Below are 24587 nucleotides of genomic sequence, written 5' to 3'. Positions count from 1 at the left end.
ACACACACTCAAGGAACCGGCAAAGAATAAATATTATTTTCTTGAGGTTCTTGAGGCAAAAAAACAATCTCTCTTCGTCCTTCGGATAGTTCGGTGTGGCCTTAGGGTGCTATACTGTGACAAGCGCGGTGTCAGGTTGTGGGCTAGCTTTATGATTTTATTAGTATAATTTTATTGTACGTTGCGCCACTTTCGTGACTGAAATGCTCCACTTGTCGCCGGTGCCGTCGAGGAAAATGTTAGGCGAATGCGTACCTTTCCTTTTAAGCGGTCGGGGTGTACGGCGCGCGTGTGGAGCTAACATGGAAAGTGTGCTTAGTGATTGGCACAAGTGCGAAAGTTAAGCACTCTGACCTAAATGTGATCGTTCCGTTTTTCCACCACCAACCTGCACTGTGTGTAGTTGGGACATTTCTATGCCACGACGTTTTTACACGGTGGGAAGGTGTGATTTGAAGATGGAGAATAACATTCGTAAAATATGCTGCTCGTTTCTGTATTGATTATTGAGACTTTTCTTATCGAAATATACAGCACTCTTCACTGTCTACATCTCTCGGGTGAAGAAACAATTATAAATTAACACATTCGAGTAAAGCCGCCCCTCTGTTTTTATGTGTGTAAGTTCTAGCAACACTACTGAAATGGAAAACTCGGCAAATGGAAGGAGAATATAAATAGTAATACCAAAACAAACACAATAACCATACCGCCAGTAGGGAGAACGAATTATGACTGTTGCAATTGCTAATTAGTATTTGTTTATTTGTAGTTTGCCAAGCAAATGCCAGCTCATACCCTAAGTCAAATCCAGTGGCCTTTTCCGTCAAATGCAGTTATGCTTATACAGACTTTATAGTTTACCTTCAGTAATTCTAAAGCTGGAAGACTGAAACGACTTAAATGCGCAATATTTCTACGCAACATGTAACAACATTGTGGTTATGATGCCTTAGACCTGCCACTATAAGTATTACGGATCAGCCGTTAAGTTTTTAACGTTCCCCAATTTCATCGTCTTAAGCTCATGTTTTTTGCCTTGTAATTCTTATCAACGCGTTTGTGAACATTATCTACGGTACGGATAACACAAGGCAACGCACACTGCGTTTGTTTATAGGTTAAAGAACCTTACCCAAAGCTGCTGCTTGTTTATGGAAGGGAAGGTAGCTAAGTGGTTTGATAAAGCGTCGGGAACATCTACTCTAAGCCTCCCGGAAGTAGGGAGCAGCTCTTCGGAATGGGGAGCTGGTGATAAAAAAATGGAACAAATGAAGCGCTCAGGGTCATGTACCGTTCGGGATGTGTAACTTCACGGTCTCGTTCGGCTATTGCCTCGACTAAACGTTGCTCTTATCGGTTGAATCAGCAAGGTGTTTCTGAGAGGAGGCTAGCAGAGTGGTTGAAGGTCATTATGTCTGGCAGTCCTAGCCCGTTCAGGCAGATGTCCATCAGCGACTGTTGGTATTCAAATTAAGGCTACTTTAGAATACAGTAAAGCCATCGCTATCTCAGTTCGGAGATAGTAAGCAAGCTTACCAGGCAAGGATACGATTGAATCCGCCAGAAGCTGGTAACAGGAAAGACAAAAGGGAAAGGATGTAGCGTTCACATAACAAGCAAAGCCGGGTATACCGTGAATAGGAAAGGAGTTTATTTTTAGTCCTAGAACGATCCATATGCCCCGATCCGTTTGATGGATGCGAGGCGGCGTTGCACATTCACACATTTCGTGGGGGCAAATTCGGATCGGAATACCGCAGATTTGGTTTGGCCGTACCAGCCGCCGTGCAGATATGTGCTTGAAGTCGTGGGTGGTGGATGTATGACCCTTGCCACCACCACCTTCTTTCCCTTCGCGTGCTTATCGGCTCACAAATTCATCCTTGAGCTGCTGCTGCTGCTGTGTGTGTGTGTTGTGCTCTAGGCCGCCGGAACGGTCGAGTTCGTATTGGCGCGAAGTTAAATTTAAAATTGAAAACAAAAACATTTTGTTGCCAAAATTAACCGCAACACTCTCATATATCTGCTCTTCCTGCCGGCAACCGATTCAGTTCCGTTGGAAGTCGGTTGTTCCCCCCCCCCCTTTCTTTATCTTCAAAGCCAATATTTACGCCATGGGAAGGTAGTGTTGGTAGAGAATGAGGGACGGGAGAGAAAGAAAGGGATGGTTTTGTTGTTGTTGGAAAATGCGAATGAAAATCGTGAAACGCTCTTCGAATGAGTGCTATTTTCATTCAGTAGTTCCGCACCGTGTCGTTATTTTGGTGCCTTTGTCATATTGTGGCTGCCTTCAGTGTGGTCGTGTTTCCTCGCCTCGTGTAATACGATCAAACATTTCTGGCTATATCGAGAGAAGAAATTCTTATGTTTTACAAAACATATTGCCATTCAGCAGTGGACAAGGTGCTAATAAATTCTGCACTGCTCGCGGGGGTCGGTTCGTCTTATCGTGCTAAGGGGTTTCCTTAAATCTCTCCGCTGAATACTGTAGCACAAACCGTACAGGAAACTGGTGCTTGCCTACGTGGACGTATTGAGCACGATCCTCCCGGGGACGACATAAAACACATCAAACGCCGTAAGTGTCTCCTGGGTGTGCAAACGTACCGCGGGGCATTCCGGCGCTGTGCCGCGTTATTTCGTCAACCGCCGTTTTATTATTATGCAACAAGACACCTCTGCCGCCCGTCACACAAGCGTACTCCTACACGACATTTGCTTGCGGTGCTTGCTCGCCGGCAGGGCGCGTCTGTATCTCAAGGTGCACACAGGCCCGCCAGCTAGAGATCGAGGTTGTCGCGATGACGATCTCGTATCGTGCTCCACATACTTTTTGCCGACACTGACCGACCGACCTGCCCGATCGAGGTGACATTGGGGGAAAATGTTGTAGTTTTTCGAGGCCGATCCTTTTAGTGAGGGAGCTCGTAGCATTGGAGCAAGCACATCAAACCGATGGTTAGATCAGCTGCGCTAGTGTAGCAATTGCATGGCGAAGGAGCGCACTAGTTGAAGTAGGTCTACAGAGGGGCGGACGGATGATCGGTATGCTCTCTCGAAGAGGGATCGACTTTTTGGCAGACTTATTAGAGGTTTTGAGATGTTGCCAAAGAAAAAGCGAAAAAGACGTATCCATCATCGGATCGGAAGGTTTCGCGAATCACAATGATTGAGAGAGGACGCTAAAGGTGGAGGTTATGTAATATCTGTCCCGTTGCCTCCTTTTTTAAGTTAGATCAAATGCTGCCCCTTTGCCCATACAATCGAGTGGGGGCAAGAAGAGAAGAGAGAGACTAGAAGCATTTAAATCGATATAGCTAGATCAGCTGCTACAATGTTGCATTAGATAAGGTTAGTGAGTCAGATGGCATCAGACTGTTTGCTCACAAGACTAATCTGGACCGGAAGCTCAACATAGACAGCAAGACAAAAATTAAGCTGCCAGCCGTCACATTTGACGGTGGGTATGTTGAGTGGGAACGGAACCGTGTAGGCATCTTTGGGGGAGATGGCCATTGGGTGTGCCCCAGCAGTGGAAACGCTTGCTGCCTACAACGTGTTTTCTGAATATTATGACTATCAAGTTTTTGCTCTCAGTTCATCAGGGGCGCGCACCAGTTTTACCTGCTGGAGAGTGATCGTGTCTCGTGTGCCTGCTAGCCGCGTGACTGTTTGCCGTAGCCGGTGAGACAATTCTGTAGGTTGCATTTGTTGGACCCCGATATATGGTATCGAGGAGTTGCTGTGTGCTCGAAGCCGGGCCGGTCTGAACCTGTCCACCTATAAAAGGGTTGCGTAATTCGCAACCGCGCGTGTGTGTGTGCATAGTTTAGAGCTACTACAAGTGTGTACCTCGCCATATTCTTCGTAGGCCATAGGCTGGCATGCGATATGTGGTTTTGCTACATGTGGCCAAGACGATGCCATCTGCAAAGTTTTTCAGTAGAAAAGAGGAAAGAAGCAAACAATCCTTGTTAATAATATAGTGGTCCGAGACCCGTTACAGACATTTAAAAGAAAGCAGAAAACTCGAAGAACCAAAAACTAATCAATTTACGTTTCTTCGCGAAAGGTAACAAAATAGGTCCAAATTCGTAGCTCGGTTGAGTGTTTTTTTTTCGGGCTCTATTCTATTATGGGCCGTTGAAACAGTACACCGGTGCTCCAACACCAAACCAGCCGGGAGCAAATCATCAACTTAGTGCCTTCGAGTTCTGAACAATAATCCCATTTGAGGCGGAAATTTCACACCGCCTGACCGGATCGCATGACGTCGTCGTCGCCGTGGTGCCGATCACTGGTCCGCGCTCTGGAAGAGAAGCCTTTCCAGTAGCGCGCGAACTTCCGCCACGTGGCTCGTGCCGATTGTTTTTTTTCCCCCCCATTCTATCGCTCCGTTCTATCACACGCTCACGTGGCTTGAAATGAGCGCGAATAAATGCACGACGTATCGGGTGCCTTTCATTGGTAGAAGAATGATGCTTCCAGGCATGAACTGTAGCCGTAGCCGTTCTGCAGAAAAATTGATAGTTTGAGTTAATTAATAGTTTCGATATCGTGCAGTGGGTTTTTATTTTTAAAAAGGGGAATTTCACTGACTTTTATTAATTAATAAATTGTCGTTCGAGTGATAAACTAATAGCTGTTTGCTGTTTTTGTTTCTCATCCACAGTAAATGCTTCAGTATATCTCCCCATCGGACAAACATCGGATGCGGCAACGCAAGGAACATCAAACCACAGAGGTGGTCCACGAGAGATATCTAACGCGCTTGTCGCTAGAGTGTGCTTAAAATCACAGGTAAAGACGATAACATACCCAGCCGTACGATGCAGCGCACGTTTGGTGGCCTTTCGGCGGCCAGTCGCGCTGGTGTTTACGATGGCAAAATTGCGGGCTTGTACGATCTGGAGGAGACGCTCGGTTCGGGCCATTTTGCCGTGGTAAAGCTGGCGCGGCACGTATTTACCGGCGAAAAGGTAGCGGTGAAGGTGATTGAAAAGACTAAGCTGGACGACATCTCGCGCGCCCATCTGTTCCAGGAAGTGAGGTAAGCTAAGAGCGCGCGATCGACTGATGAATGTATCATTAATCGTATTTATGGACAATTTTTCCGTAGGTGCATGAAACTGGTCCAACATCCAAATGTAGTGCGGCTGTACGAGGTTATAGATACGCAGACGAAATTGTACCTCATACTGGAGCTGGGGGATGGTGGCGATCTGTACGATTACATTATGCGCCACGAGAAGGGTCTGTCGGAGCACGTGGCTCGCGAGTACTTCCGGCAGATTGTGCGTGCCATCTCCTACTGTCATCAGTTGCATGTGGTGCACAGGTTAGTAATGCCGCTGGACGCGATAGCGTCCAACGCTTCAGCGGACACTGAATCACGCTCGCTCGTTTGTCTTTCTTCCCGGCGACAGAGATCTGAAACCTGAGAATGTGGTGTTCTTTGAGAAGCTGGGCGTAGTCAAGCTAACCGATTTTGGCTTCAGTAATAAGTTCTGCCCGGGCCAGAAACTGGAGACGTCCTGCGGCAGTTTAGCGTACTCGGCACCGGAAATCTTACTTGGCGACTCGTATGACGCACCGGCAGTCGGTAAGTCGGCGGCAACCTATCACGTAAGATACGCGTGAACATTGAACATTCTTTTTTTTTCTGTTGGCCTTTTTAGATGTATGGTCGCTGGGTGTGATACTGTTTATGCTGGTCTGTGGCCATCCGCCGTTTCAAGAAGCTAACGATTCGGAAACACTGACCATGATCATGGACTGCAAGTACACGATGCCTGCGCACGTGTCGGATGGTTGCCGGAAGTATGTATTACGAGCCAAGCAACGCAAACGCTCGTCGACTGAATTATGCTGACGCTAACTTTTCCCCCCTGTACACAGTCTCATCAGCAAGATGCTTGTGCGCGAGCCCGAAAAGCGTGCCACGCTGCAACAGATCGCCGTCGACGAATGGCTGATAGAGGGTAGCTGTGAGGATACGCCGGAAAATTTGCCCCTGGTCAGTCGGGAGCAAGTGAGCGAGGAGGATCATACGCTGATCATTCAGAAGATGATTAACGGAAAAATTGCTACCAAAGAGGAAATCTTAGAGTGAGTAGCGATCGCTGCTTGATCAGGGTGCGGCACCAAGGGGTTTGCTAACACTTCTTCGGTTTCTCTGTCTTCGTTCAACAGAGCTTTAGATCGTAACGAGTACAATCACATAACGGCGACATACTTTTTGCTGGCGGAGCGAAAACTTCGGGCCCACCGGCAGGAAGAGGCCCAGAAACGGAAACCGGAGCTTTCGTTGCCGGTTTCGAACACGGCCAGGTAGGTGTTTAGCTTTTCTGCATACCCGTTTAATCCAACCACAATCCTTGGTACGGTATGTTTTCATTCCATTAGTGTGTCATTTGGTTTTGTTGTGTGCAAATTATTCCATTTCATTTTATTTTATTTTCTGTTCGATTTTTATCTTATGAATTGAACGTTCTCTGTTTTAGTTCTGCTTGTTATTTTTTGTTTTTTTTTATGTTTTCTTTTGATTTAACGCAAGAATTTTAAATATTTATTAGTTTTTGCTTGTTTGCTTTTCAATTTTGTAGTTTGATTTTTTTGTCTTTCTTTTGTAACGTATATAATTCCGTTCGAAATAGATTTCAATCAAATTTGAATAAGTTTTTATCCACAAAGTACAAAATGGTGCTGAATTTGAATGAGTAATAAAAATTAGTCTTATAACCCAACACGTGACAGAAGACATGACCTGACACAAAAATTAACCTAAAAAAGGGCGAAAATAGTAAATAATTTGACAACGTGCTGTGCTTATTCATTTTGAGTGAAAGTCTCTACGAAAACAGAATAATGTCTTGCATTTCTAAGGAACAAAATTATAAAAAAAGTCCAGTTTTATGATGATCCAGGCCGCATGATAATTTGAATGGAACTGACAAAATGTTTTCACTTTAATAAAATTTAATCATACACGGTGTCATCTTCGCTGCTCAAAATTGTAAGCGTTAGATCATCGATCATTAAATGAATTACCACTACGGAGCTACCCGGTCTTCATCGAAATTCATTACCGTCATGGCGAGACATGGTGCGCCCAGAATAATAATCCACTAACAAGGTGTTCTCTTTAAATTTTAACACTATTTTTTCAGGAATCTAACAGTGCTTGGAATGCACGTTTAAAGCACGTTACGCAGGGGATATGTGTGTGTTTGTGTGGGGGCATGTAGTTTGGAATTAGATTTTGATTGTCAATGTTCAAGGGCAGGGTGTGTAGTTAAATTCGTTGGAAAAGTTGATATACCGGCCACTGAAACACATTAAGAACAATTTTACATTAACATAAGCACGGTGGATGTGGATGTAGCAGCAAATTGTTTCTGTCGTTTTGTAGTAGTGGACGCAAATAATAAATATTAAAAAAATGCTGCACTTAATTTAATGTATTTAAAGGATTATGTTTAATGGTTGGACGATGGTTTTGAACCAAAATTGGACTGAATCGAGCAGAACACATGTATTGATGTCGGTTTAATTTACAGGCTGCTTCAAAGTTTTAAGAAAAACGAAGCAAACGAAGACGAGGACGCAAACGACGGACTGCTGTCGACGCGATTGGGCATGCATTTGAGCGTTCCCAGGACGCCCGGCACGGAAACAGGACAGGTAAGTTGTGTGCGTTGTGAATCGCTTCAATATTAAAATATTGATGCTAACTTTGCAACCATTTTCCCCGTTTTTTTTTTCCACAGACCGGTCGAAGTCGGAAATGTAGCATCGTGCAGGAGGAGGAGGACGACGAGGATGACGTTCATTGTGCTGGCCATGAGGAACTGTCGACGCCTCTGAACAGGAGAGGTTCACGCTCGGAAGGACGCATCAACGTTACGGTGCAGGATCGGATAGCGGAGTCGGAGCGGCTAAAGCTCGAGGCTAAAAAGTATCACCAGTCGGAGCAGAACCAGCAGCAGCAGCAGCAGGGCCGGCTAAGCGTCGGTGATGATCACGAGAAAGAATCAAGTACGGATCAGGTGGATAGTGGTGGTGCTGGCAACGACCACCAGCGAGCGGTGCTGCCACATCCACACGTATCGCCCCTGCTCGGTGGAATTGGCAACGTGACGCTGGTGACAAGCGAAAACAGCAGCACGAAGGATCGGTTAGGTATAGCGGGTGGTGGACTGCACCGGAAGCAGATGCCGGAGCTGAAGCGACACGTCGGTGGTAGTATCGATTCGAAAAAGTCGTCCGTACTGAAACCGACGCTGGTGAAAATTACGGACGGTGCTGGCGTTCGGTCGGGATCGTTTGATCAATGTATGCGCAGCATGGGAACCGGCGGTGGTGGTGGTGGAGAGCTGGTAACGACCAAGATAATCACCGACAGCTCGACGATAACGATACCGATTCCAACGCTCAACATCGTTACCGCTTCGACGATACCGAAGTATAAGACGATGCCGTCACCGACGCGGTCCAACGCTATCCTTACCTCGACGACCAACTGCCTGAACGAAATCTTCGAAGAGGGCACGGATGTTGGCAGCTCGGACAGCACGAGCACGACACCGCGTCCGGCCATACGGAGCCAGTTTGTTGCCGCCCGGCAGCAGAGCCAACCGACGGGCAATGGAAGTAGTGCGGGGAGTGGTGGTGTTGCTGCTGCCGCCGGTGTTCCTTCGGCCGGTACGGGCAACAATGTTCACCGACGCACCAAGTTTAACAAATCGCGCACAGCGTCCTGTAGCAGTTCCGATGCGTCCGACGATGATTCGGAGAATCGGAAGAAGCGTGCCCACAAAATCGTCGATGCCACGATCAAACCGCTGTCACAGCGAAGAGATTCGCATGACGATTCGAGCGATTCCCAGGATCAGGGAAGCAATGTGGCGGGCGGTGGTGGTGCCGGAAAACCACAAATCAAGGGTATATCGGGAACGGCAAATGGTGGTGGTGGTGGTGGTGGTGGTGGTACGAGTAATGGAGGCACGGACGGTGGTGGTAGCGGTAGCCGAGGTGGCACCGGAGCGGCGGACGATAAGCACGGGACAAACAGTCGACAGAAAGCATCGCAGCAGGTAGATTTTCGGCGGCACCGTGGTCGAAGAAGACCGGTCGAAACGCGATTGCGTGAAAGTCAATCGCTCAACCGGATTACGGAAGTGCAGGAATCGGAGGTCGGTGGTGGTGTTCATTCGGTAACGCAACACCTAGCCAGCAGTACGGTCGTTGGCACACCGCTAGTAACGATGGTTACCTCCAGTGGGGCCATCTCGAAACCGGTGCCCGATTCTACGACGAATGGTGTGTGTAGCGAGCAGCCGCCGGCTGATGGCGCGTGTGATAATTCGTCACCGACCGACCAGCCATGTGAGCCAGCAGCAGAACCCGTGGAGGCTGCTGTGCACAGGGAAGCAAGCAAACCGACCAACGCGAAAAAGGCACAGTCTGCAAAGTCGACATCGTCACCGCGACAGCATCACCACCATGCATCATCCAAACCGAAAGGGCTAAGTGCGAGAATATTCCACACGTTCAAGAAGCAACCGGCGGCAGCAGCAGCAGCAACAACGCCGGCAGCCCCGGTCAGTGCGGCGGCCAGTGCAATGGCCGATCCACCGTCCACCGGGTCGGGCGATGATATAGAGATTGTGGTAGAGTTGGCCAAAGCTCTAAAAGACGCATCGGCGGAAAGTGGCAAGACTGGTAGCAACACGAAAAAAATAAAGATTCTTGGCCGCTATTTTCAGGTGAGCCGCTATTTTCAATCATAATCATGAATCGAATCTGTAACTACCATGCCCCTACGTTTTGTCCGTTTTTGTAGGTGCACAAGAAAATTTATGTCCCACTGTCCGGTTTGTTCCAGCGCGGCCGCCTGTACAAAGCGCAATCGTGCGGTTCGATCGTTCGCGACAAGGTGAACGTAAACCCGAACGGCGGTCCCGGCGGCGGTGGATCGCACGCAAACACTACCGGCCGTCACTCGACGATATTCACCGAGAAGAACCGTATCATTAAAAATTGTCTCGGCGATCCCAGCGCCGCCCGGCAGCATCTGGGCAGTGACGGTGACATTAACCACAACGGTGGATCCCATCATCATCATCATCATCATAGCAGTAGTGGCTTTCTGGCCACGCTCTCGACCAGTGCACCGACGGCCGAGGTGCTGGTCCGTGGTGGCGCATCGCCAGTCGAGCTAGTGGCAGCAAATGGGCGACGGTCCAGTATCGTCGACCATGCCGCCGCAGTGCTCAGTGCTACCGCCGTCACAACAACATCGCCTGTCCCGATCAAAACGGCATAGTAGGTCGGTTGGAATGTTGTAACCGCACCGCGCAGCTATCACAAAAGCCAAAGAGATCGGTTCCTCGCTCCAGCGGTCCGGAATGGCAGTGTTTGTAATGCAATTCGTTAACACATAACGTACGTAGCAGTATCGCTCACGCCAATGTTAGCACTATTTAGTCGAACTCTTTTACTTAACCGGTCCCCTCCTTTTCGATTTTGAAAGATTTATAAACACACACACGACAGGCGGATTCGATTCGAAATGCCAGTAAAATGTGCAATATACGGGACTAAAACGACTAAAGGGACAACCGCGGTCGGGATTTTTTGGTAATGTAATACGGTTTTGCTGTAAAACCGATGACATACTCGTGCGAATAGCGAAACGAAAATCGAATAAGTATGACATTGGAAGTATTAGTTAACGCTTAAGTTAGGTACGAGTCCGTTAGGAGCATTGTTTTAGTTTCGTATTTTTAAACACCACGTAGGATGACACACACACACACATACACACGCAAACCAAAGTTTGATCGTTTGACAAAGGTGTTAAGCTTAAGGCTGATAAAGATATCGGATAACAAGAATCTAGGTGGAGAAATCTGGTGGCGGACTGAATATCGGAATAGCTCGAAGTTGAGTGTTAGAAAAATAGGACATATTGGCACACACACACACACACGCTATACAGTATATAAGCTTAGAGCGAGTATATAAGCTGGACGAGCCTGCAAAGGCAAAAGATGACACTAATATGATGTGGTGTGCGGTAGTAACCGCTTAGCCCACACAGAGAAAGGGGAGATACGGATTTAGGATAAAGTTAGTTGCACACACACACACACACACACCCGGCACGTACACACAGACACATCCGACACGTGCAAGCTACTACGAATACTAAAACTATTTTTGTAGATAATTTACTACCTTTTTAATGCTATGAGTAACTTTTGATAATAACCTTACCATTTTGTCGATTACTTATACTGCATTGTGTGTGTGTGTGTGTGTGTGTGCGCGCGTGAGCCCGTTGGGAGTGTTGTCCCGGGGCTATTCCCAGGGGGGAGATATTGTGTGTAGAGTTGGGTTTTTGGTACGATTATCATTTGTGTATGTGCTGTGCACAACCATTTCTCTCTCCATGAGTTTCACGTTGGACGGTACTAGCTCTTGCACGATTGCAAAACAATCCAGTGGGAAGTAGTGGTCGGTATCGTCATAGTAAGGGTGCGAGTGGAGATGAATGACTATAGGCCGTTTTAAGAATTTGTTGGTAAAGAGAGCACTGCTAATACTGATTGTTTGCACAAAACGGAAATGAAACACGGAACGGCGGAACCGGTAGCGATAAGTTACGCGTTAAGATAATTATGTTTTGCTTCGCACTAATACACTAAGGCGGGCACACCACCGCAACCCCTCGGTGACGCAAAAATGGGCATTTATTAAGCTTAAGCTATAGAAGAATTCAATCCGCGGGGTGACGCACTGTGCGACTGTGGAGTGTGGGTGGGATAGGTTAGTATAGCTCACACACTCACCACACTACACTAAAAAGCAGGACTACAAAGTTAGCAGAAAAAAAGAACACATTTTTTATGTTGAATCGCTGCAAAAACAAAACGAATGGCGGGAGAGTTAAAAAAAAAACGATACCACCGTCTCTCGGATGTGCGCGAACCCCCACACGCGCTGCTAATATTTATTGATGGCTGCACTCTGTGATGTATGTATTTCTGGTGTGTTCCTTATCTCTTACGCGCGTCCCAGGGCGAATCGGCGGAAATTACAAAAAAAAAAATAGGAAGAAGCATTATTAGCTTACTACCACCGCAGCATCTGTTTTTGAAACAAGCAAGGCTAATAGCGCAGGAGCTCCTTTCATTTCTCTCTCGCTCTCTCTAACACGTTCCTTCTCTTTCGGATATCTTAAAAATGGCGGACCAGTTGGGATTATCCAAGCATCCAAGCAAAACCACAAACACATGGGGTAGAAAAGAGAGGTAGATATAATAGTAGATACAGAACCACCACTACAAATATGAAAATGGAAACTACACCAATCAAGATCATCCGGTCAAGGTGGCATTGAATAATTAGCCCACGGGCGGGATGTTTCCAGCAGGCAAATTCTAAACGATACCAGGAGATATCGAACGCAACATGATAAAAAGGCACCACACACACACACCCCCTGATCGTAATCCTCGCAATGAAGCTCATGTGGCGAACGTAGTGGCACGATTGTTGTGTAGGTATATGTGTTTATTTTGTGTTTCGTTTCGTTCGTTTACCGTTCACCCAATCACTCGATGAGAAGAACGAACGTAACCATGGGAGTATTGATGCTGTGTGTGTGCGTGTGTTGTGTAGCGTGTAGTGTGTAGATCGATGGGTAGATTCTCAATCACAGCAGTCCCCAGGGGGCGGGCGAGCATCACACAGAATCGTAGAGAATCCTGCAAGCGCGTGGTGTTGTTTTTCTGGAGATTTTTAGAGACCGAGATAGATGTATCAACGCGTTTTTTTTTGTGGAACGATGCTGATGTTTACATTTATACATTACCTAATTGTCGTGCTAAAGTAACAAATGCGAAACAGAAACTTTAAACTGCGGCCGCGTTGTACCGTGTCAAACAAACAAGCTGGTCTTGTTGTGTTACTATGGTTACAGGCGTCTTTTACGTTTAGAGGCGTACATAGAGAGAGAGAGAGAGAGCGGCCGAAAGAACAATGTGAGCAAAAATGGTGCGATTTTAAAATTCTAATGCTGCTGATAGGAGGAGATCTACCATTTACCGTGACACACATGCTTTTTGATTTGGTCACTACTCGTTCACAACCAGAAACCTTCATGTTGCATCTCTGGTCTGGTTTTTGTTTCACTGTTGAACCCCTTTTCCACACGATCTATAAATGTTTGACGTTGAAAGTAATAGTAACAGCAAATAGAATTACCTGGACACGCTCACAAAACTAAGCAGAAAATTTAAACAAAAATAATAAAAAAAAAACGCTTCAATACAATAACTTTCGATGTGCAAAGTTTGCGCAATAATAACAATTCTAACCGAATCAAAAAATCAGATCAATCAGCACAACAACTAGCAACAAGAGTATCAAAACCAATAAGAAACCATCAAAATCGTACATGTGTCACGAGCAAAACAGCAACACACAGAATCGTTAAATGATGGTGTGATTTCGTTATTGATTTCCTACCAGCAACCACAGCAAGTAAGATCATCACCATCATCGTCCCCTCTTGTAACATATGCGCACGTGTTTGTGTGTATGTATTGTATGTGTGTTTGTGTTCCATTTGTTGGTGATGTTTTAGCTGGCAAATGTGTCGTCTTTCCCCGACACGCAATCAAAGGCGCCACAGACGAATGTCACACCAAGCAACACCTAAAATCACTCTATAGAGCTGTAGTAATACAGCAACGTAAACACAGCAACAGGAACAAGCAGGACGAGATGGGACCGGCAAAAGAAAAAAAACAAACTAAAAAGAAAAGCTTAACAACACCCCCGCACCCCACGAACATCGCCACATTGCTAGGACAATGTCTCAAAAGCTCCAAAACAAAATTTCCCCCCCCCCCCCCGTTAGATCGTCATACACCCCGCGCTCGATGGGCACGCGTAAAAGAAGCAAGGTAAAGTGCAAAGGAAAGAGAAAGCAGGAGAAAAAATAAATAAATAAAAAAACAATACACAAAAGAGCTGTTTAAAAACTGTTAACTGGGTCGCGTCGTGTTCATCCATTTTCTTTTTTGGCCTGCACTGTATCCGAAACAGAATGTACTCTACACCAACGGCAGGGGATGCTTTAGTGAGAGTGAACGAGCACGCGCTGGTGTAGTTGTTAGTGGTGGTAGAAGTAGCAGCGCGATCATCGTGCGCCTCGTGTGTAGAGAGCGAGAGCGAGATTGATGCTACCTGCTACCGATCATGTGTTCCTGTTACCGAAACCAGCAACCGAACCGCATTCGGTACTCGCTTTGCTCGATCGCATCTCGCTACGGGGGGGCACTCGAACGCTTGCTACTTAGTAGTCTGCGCTCCTGTTACGCTGGTTGCTTAGTAACACAGCTGATTGCCATGGGGCGTGAGAGAGACACATGCAAGCGAACGGAGCGAGGTTGATGCTACCTGCTACCGATCATGTGTTCCTGTTACCGAAGCCGGCAATCGAACCGCATTCGGTACTCGCTTTTGCTCGATCGCATCTCGCTACGGGGGGGCACTCGAACGCTTGCTACTTAGTAGTCTGCGCTCCTGTTACGCTGGTTGCTTAGTAACACAGCTGATTGCCATGGGGCGTGAGAGAGACACATGCAAGCGAACGGAGCGAGGTTGATGCTACCTGCTACCGATCATGTGTTCCTGTTACCGAAGCCGGCAATCGAACCGCATTCGGTACTCGCTTTTGCTCGATCGCATCTCGCTACGGGGGGGCACTCGAACGCTTGCTCCTTAGTAGTCTGCGCTCCTGTTACGCTGGTTGCCTAGTAACCCAGCTGATTGTCACGGTCGTCGCGTTGCCATGGCCAATGAAAAATGAATGAAACACACAGAATTGTTTTTTTATATATATATTTGTTCACGTATGTATATGTATATATATATATATATACTTTTATTTACTTTTTCTCATATATTTTCAATAGATTTTAACTCTCTTTTGGGTTGTGTTTTTTTGTTTCTGGTTTGTCGCTCCCACCAGCCGAAGCAGCGGTGTTTTCTAAGCCTTTTCCACATCCACAAACTCGCATTTTCTCTCTATTCTCGCCCCCTTTTTCTTCACTGCACAAATGCAACAAATATGCTACTTATTTACGCTCTCTCTCGTGTGCATATCTACGATCGGCGACGGTAGTGGTGCATGCAACTGCACTCGTGCTGTTTTCTTCCGTTCCGTGTATATGGGCGGGAGAGGTTTTCCAATACATGCACAAACTTTTTTTCTATTTTCTTGTTTGTTTTCGTTTTGTTTATGTGTTCTTTCTCTCTGTGTGTGTGAGTGAGTTTAATAATGTTTCCGTTTTTGCGTGATGCAGTTTTCCACTGTGGAAAATGGAAAGCACACTACCATTTCCATTTAATGTAACATCATCAACACACGTACACAGAACAAACACATACACATATTACAGCGCTGCATTTTGCGGCGGAAAAAGGCTACACACACACACATGCACACGACCTTTTTTGTTTGTTTTTCTTCCAGCAGCAGTTGCAACAGGTGCATAAACAATGATGTGGTTTTTCCTACGGCTTTTCTGCTTGTTTGCTGTGCCATTTTTCTTCATCAACCTTTCTCTAAATTTGTGAGCAGTTTTTTTACAAAATCCGGGACCGGGTCCGGGCTTACAATGAGTGGCGAGCAGAGGCTTGCTAAATGTGGTTTCTAGTGATGATCCTTGAATGGATTTTCTCTCCTTCCTACTGGCATTACGAGTAAAATGCTTCTAAGCGTTTTATCCTGCTGCTTCTCTCCCTTGCCTTAGAAGCCACCAAAAGCCAATTGTTTCAAAAATACACACACACTTTTAACTCACGCCATTTTGTTTCTGGAGGGTGATACAATTATGCTTTCGCATCAGCAATAATCTTTTCTAGGCTTTCTTTAGTTACATGCCAAACGCCTTGTTGCTGTCGTTTTGTAAATAGAGGGCCCATTATTAAGCGGCTAAGTGTATGCGCCTCTTTCTCCCCTTCTTTTTTTTGTTTGTTTGTTGTATAATGTGATAATATTTTGTTTTCCTTTTGCTTTGTAACATATGCGGCAACACCGCGGTACCTGAAGGAGGCTGTGCCGCACAAACTCTAAAACACACACGCACAAACAAGAATGCATTCGCTAATCAATAATCAACAACGAGCTAACAACCGCTGGAGCTGGGCGACTTCAGGACTAGCACCTTCCGTCGGAGGGGGGATCTTCCCCTGGAAATGCACATGGAAATGGATGGGCGACAGGTGAGGTCTCTAAAACACGGGTACGCGCATTCATTACATGAAAACAAAAACACATTACCGAAAAGAGGATTGCAAAATTTCCCTCACCAAAAGCAGCTAATTAATTGACGGTGATAATTTGATTCCGTGTAGTTTCGTCCTTGCGTACCAGCTTTTTTGTTTCGATTTAACGCGAGATGGAAATTAATGGAAATGTTTTGCAAAATTGCGCTTATTTCGGTTGCGTTCTCCTCTCGGTCGTGTTTACCAATTGTCACCAACAACAATCGTAGCAAGCGTTTGCATTTTATCTTCCACCACACACACATACACTCACATCAGACACGAAACAGGATGCGATGAATGGTCGTCAGGTAAGCGTTGAGGTGTTGAGTATAAACGCATCACCAAACTCCTCGTGGCTTACTGCGATCGTTTACACCTTCTTGTCGAGTTTGAAAGCGTGCGCTTTTTGTTTACGCCTTTTGTTTGTTTGTCTAATTAAATCTTTTGCTAAATACCATTTTACATGATACATGATTTAACTGTTCTTAACGTTTTTGTTACGCCTTGCCACAGAAACACAAAAACACCACTGCACTCAGCTGCTTGTGATGGTGAAACTGAACGCATCATTCTCTACTAACTGGTCGTTTCCGTGGTATTTGTTTGTTTGTAATGAGTGTTATGCTGCTAATTTTTAAATATTCAACATTTATAGCATCTCCGGTTCCCTTCTCTCTTTCGTCCTCCTTTCTCGGCTGAGATCAAATTTGCTTAAAGTTTTCGCCTTTCCGCCCGTCACACTATTTCCTCCTCTGTTTTTCTTCTTCTTCTTTTGTGCTATTTTGAGTGCCTTTCACTTGCTTTTGTTTTCTGCTTTCGCTCGATTTGGTTTACTTGTTGTTGTTGTTGTGTGTGTGTGTTTTTTTTATTATTTTTAATATTATTATTCCAGTCTCTACGTTTGTAATTGACAGCAGTTTTCTTCTTCGCACGCTTTCTCTCTCTCCCTCTCTCTGACGTTTTCTGCTAGTACTGGGAATGTTTTTTATTTATCATATCATAGTTTGACTTGTTTGTTGTTCGTTTTTTTCTTTTTAAAGATTGTTTATCGTTTTTTGTTTGTTTTGTTTTAGCTTTTTACTTTTACGCCACGTTACTTCTACATCACTTCTATAACTTTTCTGTTTTTGTTTAACATTTCACTAACAGTTTTTTTTTTTAAATTATGTATCGCTTTTCCGTTTATACATATTTTAAACCACTTTTGTGTTTTAGGTATGTTTGTATTAACTTTAGCTTGCTTTGGGGGATGTTTTGAGATTCCTTTTTTTGGTTGTCATATGAAATATATGTATATAAACGTAGGTATATATATATATATAGCACACACACACACCCTTTGTTTTCTATCTTTCTATTATATGTAATCGCAATTTCGACTGTTGTGTGTTGTGTCTGTAATGTAAAGGGACAACCAGCGAATGGGATCCGAGTTTTTCCTACGTGCCCCTTTTCTGCGAACTCCTTTCCCTCATATATCCTCCTTCCTTCTCTCGGTGTGTGGTGGAAAGGTGTACAGTTTACGATAGAATTTTGCTAGTCGATGTTCCGCGATCCGGTGTAGAAAAGAAGTTAAGCACCTCCGTGGGAAGTACTTGCTAGCTTAGAAAACAACAACCCTCGTTCGATGATCGAGACGCGATACCTAGTGTCAAAAGGTTGGAATAATTGGCTAAAATGTGAGTGTTTGTTTCTCTTCTCAAAAAGGGGAAAGGTAGGAGGCCACCGGGATCAGTTTTTTTTCCGGCGAAGAAAATAGTAGAAATGTTCCATTCCGTTCTAAAGCTGTTTGCAGTGTAGCATTTCGTTTATCGCTCACGAGTTTTCCTTCGAGCTATCGATCATGTGTGGTAAATTCGTTCAGACCACCCAATCATCTGAGTGTCTCGCCTCTCACCCCTTTTTCTCGTACAACTCCTAGCAGCTAAGTCATTCAAAGATTATTTAAAGTGGTTAGTAGTGGTTAGAGCAGTAAGTTACAAGTTCCCTCGCGCGTTCCTTCGACACTTGCTGCTCCGTCCCAGTGTTGTAAAATAGCCTACAAACTTTAGTACACGAACGGATCGTGATTCCTCCCCGTGATTCCTCTTGCGGTAGGATTTCCTTTGGACCATTAACACGCCCAGTCACTCACTGCCGGTATGAGCCGTTATACAAAGGGTTACGGTGTATCATAAGTTTAAAGATTTCGGCCGAGTGTCCTGTTTCTGTGAGTTTTATTGTTGTTGGTTCCGGTGTCGGTGATGTGTGTCTCTCTCTTATTTCGCGTGCCTATCTTCTACCTACAGCGTCATAGTTATCGCGCGCAGAAATGAGGTACGTTAAAGATGTGTCTAAAACTTTCCCAAAACTTTAATCAACGGGATATATAGAGCTCGCGCATCGATTCTGCTGCTGCACGGCGCATACTAATTTGGTGCGGCTCCAATAACATCCTGCAATAATTGTTTTTGCTCCCGTTTTTTTGTTGTTTTTTTTGTCGTTTTGGATAGAGTCTGCTCTGACGTGCCTATAAATACCTTTCCACTAGGACGAGCGAACGATAGGGATTATTTTAAAGTTGGGATTAGAACGACATACTATCGTGTGTCTAGGCGGCGTAGGGTCTTCGCTCACGCTAGTCATAGCGATACTACGCGTTTGCACTACTACCATTTGCTTTCTACCATTTAACAAACATGGATAGTAGTAGTGAAGTAGGTAATGAAAATGACCTCTCTACTAGCGATAATGCGTGCCTTACTGAGCGTGGTGGTGGTGGTGGTGATCGTGTTGTGTTCTGGAAAAAAAAAACAATGTGTACAGATAGGATAATAAGACTTACGCGTGCAAACTCAACAGAAGAAAATTAATAAATACCTTTCGAAAGCGGTAATTGGTTGGTCGCTTTAAAGTGTAGTGTGTTGTCGAGCTAAATAAACTGTATAAAACTAAATTTAAAAAAAATGAACTGAATCTTTAGTATTAAGTGGTTCCAGAAAATGTTAGCTTTTTGCTGCATTATTGAGTTTACTAATGCTCACCAAGTTTTATTGTACACAGCTCATATAAAAACCCATTTATTTACCTTTTTTCGCATGCACACGCTCTCTCTCTCTTTACTAGGCATATTACAACAAACATACAAAACTAGCATCCTTTTTTGTGTATCTAAAGGTTAGTATTGTGTCATGTCGGGTGTGTACGCATTCGATCGTGCCAGTGTGGTCCAGACGCTCTTGTATTCTCCTTTTCTTTCAGCTAAGGAAGGGCTTGCTTATTTAAGCATCGCGAAATGTGAGCCAGTTTTTATAATAAAACACAATAAAAAAGTATTTTAAAGCAAAACAAAAAGAAACGATTTAACCAATAAATTAAAAGAAATGAATTTATTCGCCTGTGAAACACATGCGTGTGTCTGTATGTCTGTGTGTGTGTTTCTTATCACTTACAAAAAATTGTTAAAATATTAACAGTGTTTGACTCGAGTAACGGCTACATTAAACGTAACATAATACGCACAAAAACATCAAACATGGGCTGCGCAGATGGATCGATGGATGGGTGGGGACGTATATGGGGGGGTGGGGGGGCGGAAGCGCCTTCTTTACTGAACGGAGTGTGTAGAGGGGGGGCTGTTTATTTTTTTTTAATAAATAAGAGCTCACATAAAACACACGCACACCTTGCTACGGATGCGCACAACGTATATTTCCGAACTGCCGTAATGCAAATTAATAGCCAGAATTAGATAGAGAAATATATCACAAAGTGTCACAATAAAAAAATAGAAAAAAAAATGGGAATGCCAACTCATTTGCACAACTGAATCCATAGCAATATTTACAATATAAGGTACCGGAAGCAGGAGAAACAGATTGAGTGTTTTGGATGGCTTGCCGCCGCCTGCCAATTTGAATGTCGACCGTTGAATGCACTCAGAGCACTGAGCGGACTTGTATCCGGACGCTTTTGTACTATGTAGTCGAATTGTTCAAAAGTAGCGGGAAAAAAAATCAAACGCCACCCCTCACCCCACAAGACCGACCGAGCAGTCGCGCGTACTACAATAATACATAAATAAAAAACAAACTGTAAAGCAAAACTTACGGATGGCCCGGGTGGTTTTCAAATGTTTTCGAATCGCTTTCGCCTAATTTATCTGTCCCTAGTCCCTTTTGTTTGCATTGCTCGTTCTCTTCTTGCATACCTGGAACAGGAGTCAGGAGGGAGAGAGAGAGAGTTGACGATCAACAAAACGATTCCCAGAATTCAAACTAACCCTTCTACAGTTTCCTGTCCGACTGTTTCTGGTGTGTGGTGTTTGGGGCTTTCAAAATTTTAGGATTCACGCGCGCCCGACCGTATGTATTTAAACGTTCAACAATAGAGAGGCTTAGTTGTATTTGTATGCTGCTGCTGCTACGGTTTAGAGCGCCTGATTAGTATTCTTATTGCCCTTGCTGGCCACTCGCAAGAAAAGAACCGTGTATGGTGGTGTGTGTTTTGTTGTCTGCCGTTTAATTTTCCCGCACAGAGAGAAGAGAGAGAGAGACACGCGTACACAAATTATTAACATTAACAGCCCACAAGTAACGGCCAGCGATCCAGCCCGTGGATGTGGATTGTTGCTTGGGGCAAGCAGCTGCTGTACCGGGCGACCACCGGGCGGTCACAATTAGCTTCCGCGCCCAATGATACAACCAGCCAGCGCGCGCGCGAATTTGATTTTGCTTTTGAGGATTTAACAGCATTTTCGAAGCGTTTATGGGGTGGAAGTGTCTCTCGGTCTCCCGGTCCCCAGGCAGGTTAATTAAACCGAACCCACCACACAGGCCACAGCTATAAGCAAACACACACACACACACACATACAACGGTGCTTTCTAATTGGCACGCGAAGCTTGACGGATATATCCTCTGCGCGCTGCTTGCCCTACATTCCTAATAAGCACCATCTAATACATTTTGTTTTTCTTCCTTTGAATGGATTTAAATTTTCAGCTAACGTGAGTGCGCGCGCGGATTACTACGCGCGTCAGCGCGTGTGTGTGTGTGTGTGTCTCGCTTGTCCTTTCACTAGGATGCGGTGAATTTGGGGGCAGGTTTTCTACAAGCACGGAAATGCGCACTACATGATTCCGTGGGTCACACCAGTTTGAAGAGGGGGTGATGAGGATGAGAAATGGTCTACATAATTCAACTACCTGATGGTCTCTTGTGATGAAGTTGGGGGGGGGGGGGGGAGAAGGATGACGGTTTGTAGTTTTGTGTTGCTGCAGCAGCGTGTTTTGTTTGTTCTTCTTCCTCTCTTCCGATTTCCTACCATATACCACGACTCGAAATACATCACACGCGCACATATTTGATACATTTGATTACAATTTTCCTTTATGTTGTTTTTGTTGCTTCATCTTCTTCTTCTTCTTCTTTTAAATATATGTATATACTTCTCGCCTTCCTCGCCTATATAGTCTCATTTCTATCGCTTTTACTAATTTTTATGTATATATATACTTCCACATCATGCTCTACGCCGCCCTCTACAATTATAACAACATTTACTTGTGAACTGTGTTTGTGGGGGGAGGGGGATGGGATTGGGTTACGTACGTGTGTATGTGTCCGTCTCGCTTCTCGTCTCAAATATTCTAATGTAAAACGTCCGTGTGTTTGTTGTTGCACTGCTGCTCGCTGCTGTTTATCACTAGTTTAATTTGAATCTTGCACGCTCTTGCTACACACCACAAAACCTCGACGACACTGGCTGCCGTTTAAAACCGTTTCCATCGTCCAGTTTGTATGGTACACCGGATGCGCACAGAAGCGAGGACCAGCTACCAGGCCCGTTCCGGCCAACACACATCCGCAAGCAGCTAATATTGAAGCCAAACCAGGGCAGGCGCCTTTTAGTAGCGCCGTCAACGTGTCACGAGTGTGGGGACAGCAACGATGTGTGTGATGGGATGGGATGAGGGAAACAAGTTCATACTCCAGTCCCCCCCGCACCCCCCATTCTCTATCCCGTTACGCTTCCTGAAGGGTTCGGAGGAAATGGGGGAGGTTTTAAACGAAGGCCCAGCATTCGAGCGTTTTGATGACGAAATCTTCCTGCGGTGCCAGCGGTTCGTTCGAGTAGGTGCTGCAGTGCTGCGATCGGCCCTGGTTCAAATCACCATCCAGCCACAGGCCGAACTTTCCGCTGCAAGAGAAACAAGGGTTAAGAGATGCAATCAGTATGCGAAGTTTGTCACCAACATTCCAGCATTCCGTGCCATATGAGTTCACAGCCGCAAAGTCATTTGATTCATGCTCCTCCAACACACCTTGACCAGAGCTTACCGGGCTCGGGGGGTTTTGTTATCATCCATTTTTGCAATCGCACACACAAAGCCAATCCCGTGATCTTCGCCACAGCTCAGCACAGATCGCGGGCAAGGCGGGGTCCATGCAGGTGGTGTTGGTGATGTAAACAATAACAACCCACCGATTTAACCTGCCTGATTTGCTAGGCTCTTGCACTGGCTGGCTGACTAATGCGCGCGCCAATTACGACGGTAGGTCTACCCTACCGACGGGCACAATATTTGCTGAAGCTGAGCTCCGTCCTTATCACCACACACACACACACAGCAAGGATACTTACTCTCCGGCACCGATCGCCAAGCTTTCCGGGTTGCCCTTGATGAAGTACAGATTCTCGCCGCTCCAGTGGAACACCTTGAAGTGGGGATTGAATTTGTACAGCAGCGATTCGCCTGTGCCGTAGAAATGGTCGGACACATGCAGTGAGCAGGATGTAAGCGCACCGAACACCTGTGTACGGAGAGAGGGAGAGAGAGAGAGCGAAATGGAATCGTTAGTGAGGCTTTGGGCGGAGTGAGGTCCAACCAGCCGCTCGGCTCGCCACTCACGTTGTGGTCCGTATCTTCTATCACGATCAGTATGGGACTCTCGAGCTTGTGCATCTTTCGGTAGAGAGAGTTCAGCGAAAAGCCGTGCTGTGAGGTGCTAAACACGAGCGACCAGGAGTATCCTTCGGCACGGGCCGGCAGATGAGCGCAGAGCTTTTCCCTAAAGGAAGAGGAAGAAGAAAAATGATAATGTAAACGATTCACATGATTCAACTGAAGCTCGAGTCGCGTTACCTATGCTCCTCGCTGAGGATCTCTGTTTGGCCGACGAGGTCCGGAATCTGGAAGTCCTGATCGAACGAACCAGACGCAAACAGGGTCGCTTTTCTGTAGTCATCTGTGCTCATAGACAGAACCTGGAAAACGGGAAACCGGGCAATATAGAAAAGGGAAAAGCGGTTACACATTTAGTAGGATTTTCCCGGGCACTACAGGTGCGATTAGGATTGTACGGCGTTCTACAGTTTTGTCCTATGGAGGATACTGTTCTACACAACAAAAGGCTTGCACAGGATGATGGGCAGTGATGGCGAGTAAGGGAGGGTGTAGGTTTGATGATACATTTCCCTAATCGATGATGGTGGTGAGAACAGAGTCAACACATTACTACAAGTAACGATCTAATAAGACTAAAGAGAGAGAGAGAAGGAGAGATAGAGAGAGAGAGAGAGAGAGAGAGAAAGGGACAAGAGAGCGAGTGATAGACAAGGCTACAATCCCTATGTCCAAAAGGCCATAATTGACAAGGGATACACAGTTCGTACAGTTCACTACAAACGATAAGAACGGCAAAGAAAGTACTAACACTTACACTAAACAATTGTGTGTTGTGTGTGTGGGATATATGCGTGTGATTTTTAAGACGACTAGTTTGGATGTGTCGCGTCGTCATTAAAGGTTGACTAGAGACAATGTTACCTAATTTCTTTAATAGATTAATTGTGTGATTTCTCAAGCTCATGTCTAGAACATCTTCTGAAGGCATCAGGGAACCTTTCACTCTCCCAATCGCTATACACAGGTTAGCCATGCCTGTCCTAACTGACTAGAGAAGATGTGCCAAATATAACTGCCTAATGATGCCATCATGGGGCGGCCAGGTAGGCGAGGCGGAAGCGGCGCCGGCTTTCACACGGCAGGACCGGGATCCAAATCTCATCCGGATCGCCTCCTATCGCCGCTACGGGTAAAATCAAGTCACAGAAAGCCAGAAATGGTAGGCCCGAGGCCTTTCGAGGTTGTAGCAGTGCCAAGGAAGAAGAAGAATGATGGCATCGTCCTTTGTGGTCCTTACATCATGAACTGCAGCTTTCCAGCAGCAGATAGTCTCAGTTCACCAACAAGC

The 24587-nt window shown here is 45.6% G+C and overlaps 2 protein-coding genes across 33 annotated transcripts in view; one reads left to right on the top strand and one right to left on the bottom strand.

The window, feature by feature from the left end:
* The window catches only part of LOC118507637, a 30627-nt gene extending 16563 nt beyond the window's left edge, over nucleotides 1–14064 (top strand). The window contains exons 2-10 of the mRNA XM_036046396.1: nucleotides 4676–5053; nucleotides 5123–5341; nucleotides 5430–5605; nucleotides 5682–5823; nucleotides 5902–6111; nucleotides 6196–6333; nucleotides 7563–7686; nucleotides 7773–9770; nucleotides 9848–14064. Of these exons, the coding sequence (XP_035902289.1) occupies nucleotides 4833–5053; nucleotides 5123–5341; nucleotides 5430–5605; nucleotides 5682–5823; nucleotides 5902–6111; nucleotides 6196–6333; nucleotides 7563–7686; nucleotides 7773–9770; nucleotides 9848–10330 (3711 nt within the window). The 5' untranslated portion in view covers nucleotides 4676–4832 and the 3' untranslated portion in view covers nucleotides 10331–14064. The remainder of the gene's footprint in view (nucleotides 1–4675; nucleotides 5054–5122; nucleotides 5342–5429; nucleotides 5606–5681; nucleotides 5824–5901; nucleotides 6112–6195; nucleotides 6334–7562; nucleotides 7687–7772; nucleotides 9771–9847) is intronic.
* A 1172-nt stretch (nucleotides 14065–15236) lies between these two features.
* The window catches only part of LOC118507636 (TLD domain-containing protein 2), a 104428-nt gene continuing 95077 nt past the window's right edge, over nucleotides 15237–24587 (bottom strand). For 30 of the 32 annotated variants that reach the window (XM_036046379.1, XM_036046377.1, XM_036046378.1 and 27 more), the window contains 4 exons: nucleotides 23477–23598; nucleotides 23243–23402; nucleotides 22975–23144; nucleotides 20003–22530 (listed from right to left, as the gene is read on the bottom strand). In XM_036046379.1, the coding sequence (XP_035902272.1) occupies nucleotides 22395–22530; nucleotides 22975–23144; nucleotides 23243–23402; nucleotides 23477–23598 (588 nt within the window). In that variant the 3' untranslated portion in view covers nucleotides 20003–22394. Of the gene's footprint in view, nucleotides 16315–16392; nucleotides 22531–22974; nucleotides 23145–23242; nucleotides 23403–23476; nucleotides 23599–24587 lie in introns of those variants that run through there. The other 2 variants (XR_004905679.1, XR_004905680.1) reach the window with 2 other exon arrangements.

The sequence above is a fragment of the Anopheles stephensi genome, chromosome 2 (assembly GCF_013141755.1).
Source record: "Anopheles stephensi strain Indian chromosome 2, UCI_ANSTEP_V1.0, whole genome shotgun sequence".
NCBI lineage: Eukaryota > Metazoa > Arthropoda > Insecta > Diptera > Culicidae > Anopheles > Anopheles stephensi.
Note: the sequence above shows the minus strand (reverse complement) of the source record. Positions and strands in the feature narration are given on the sequence as shown.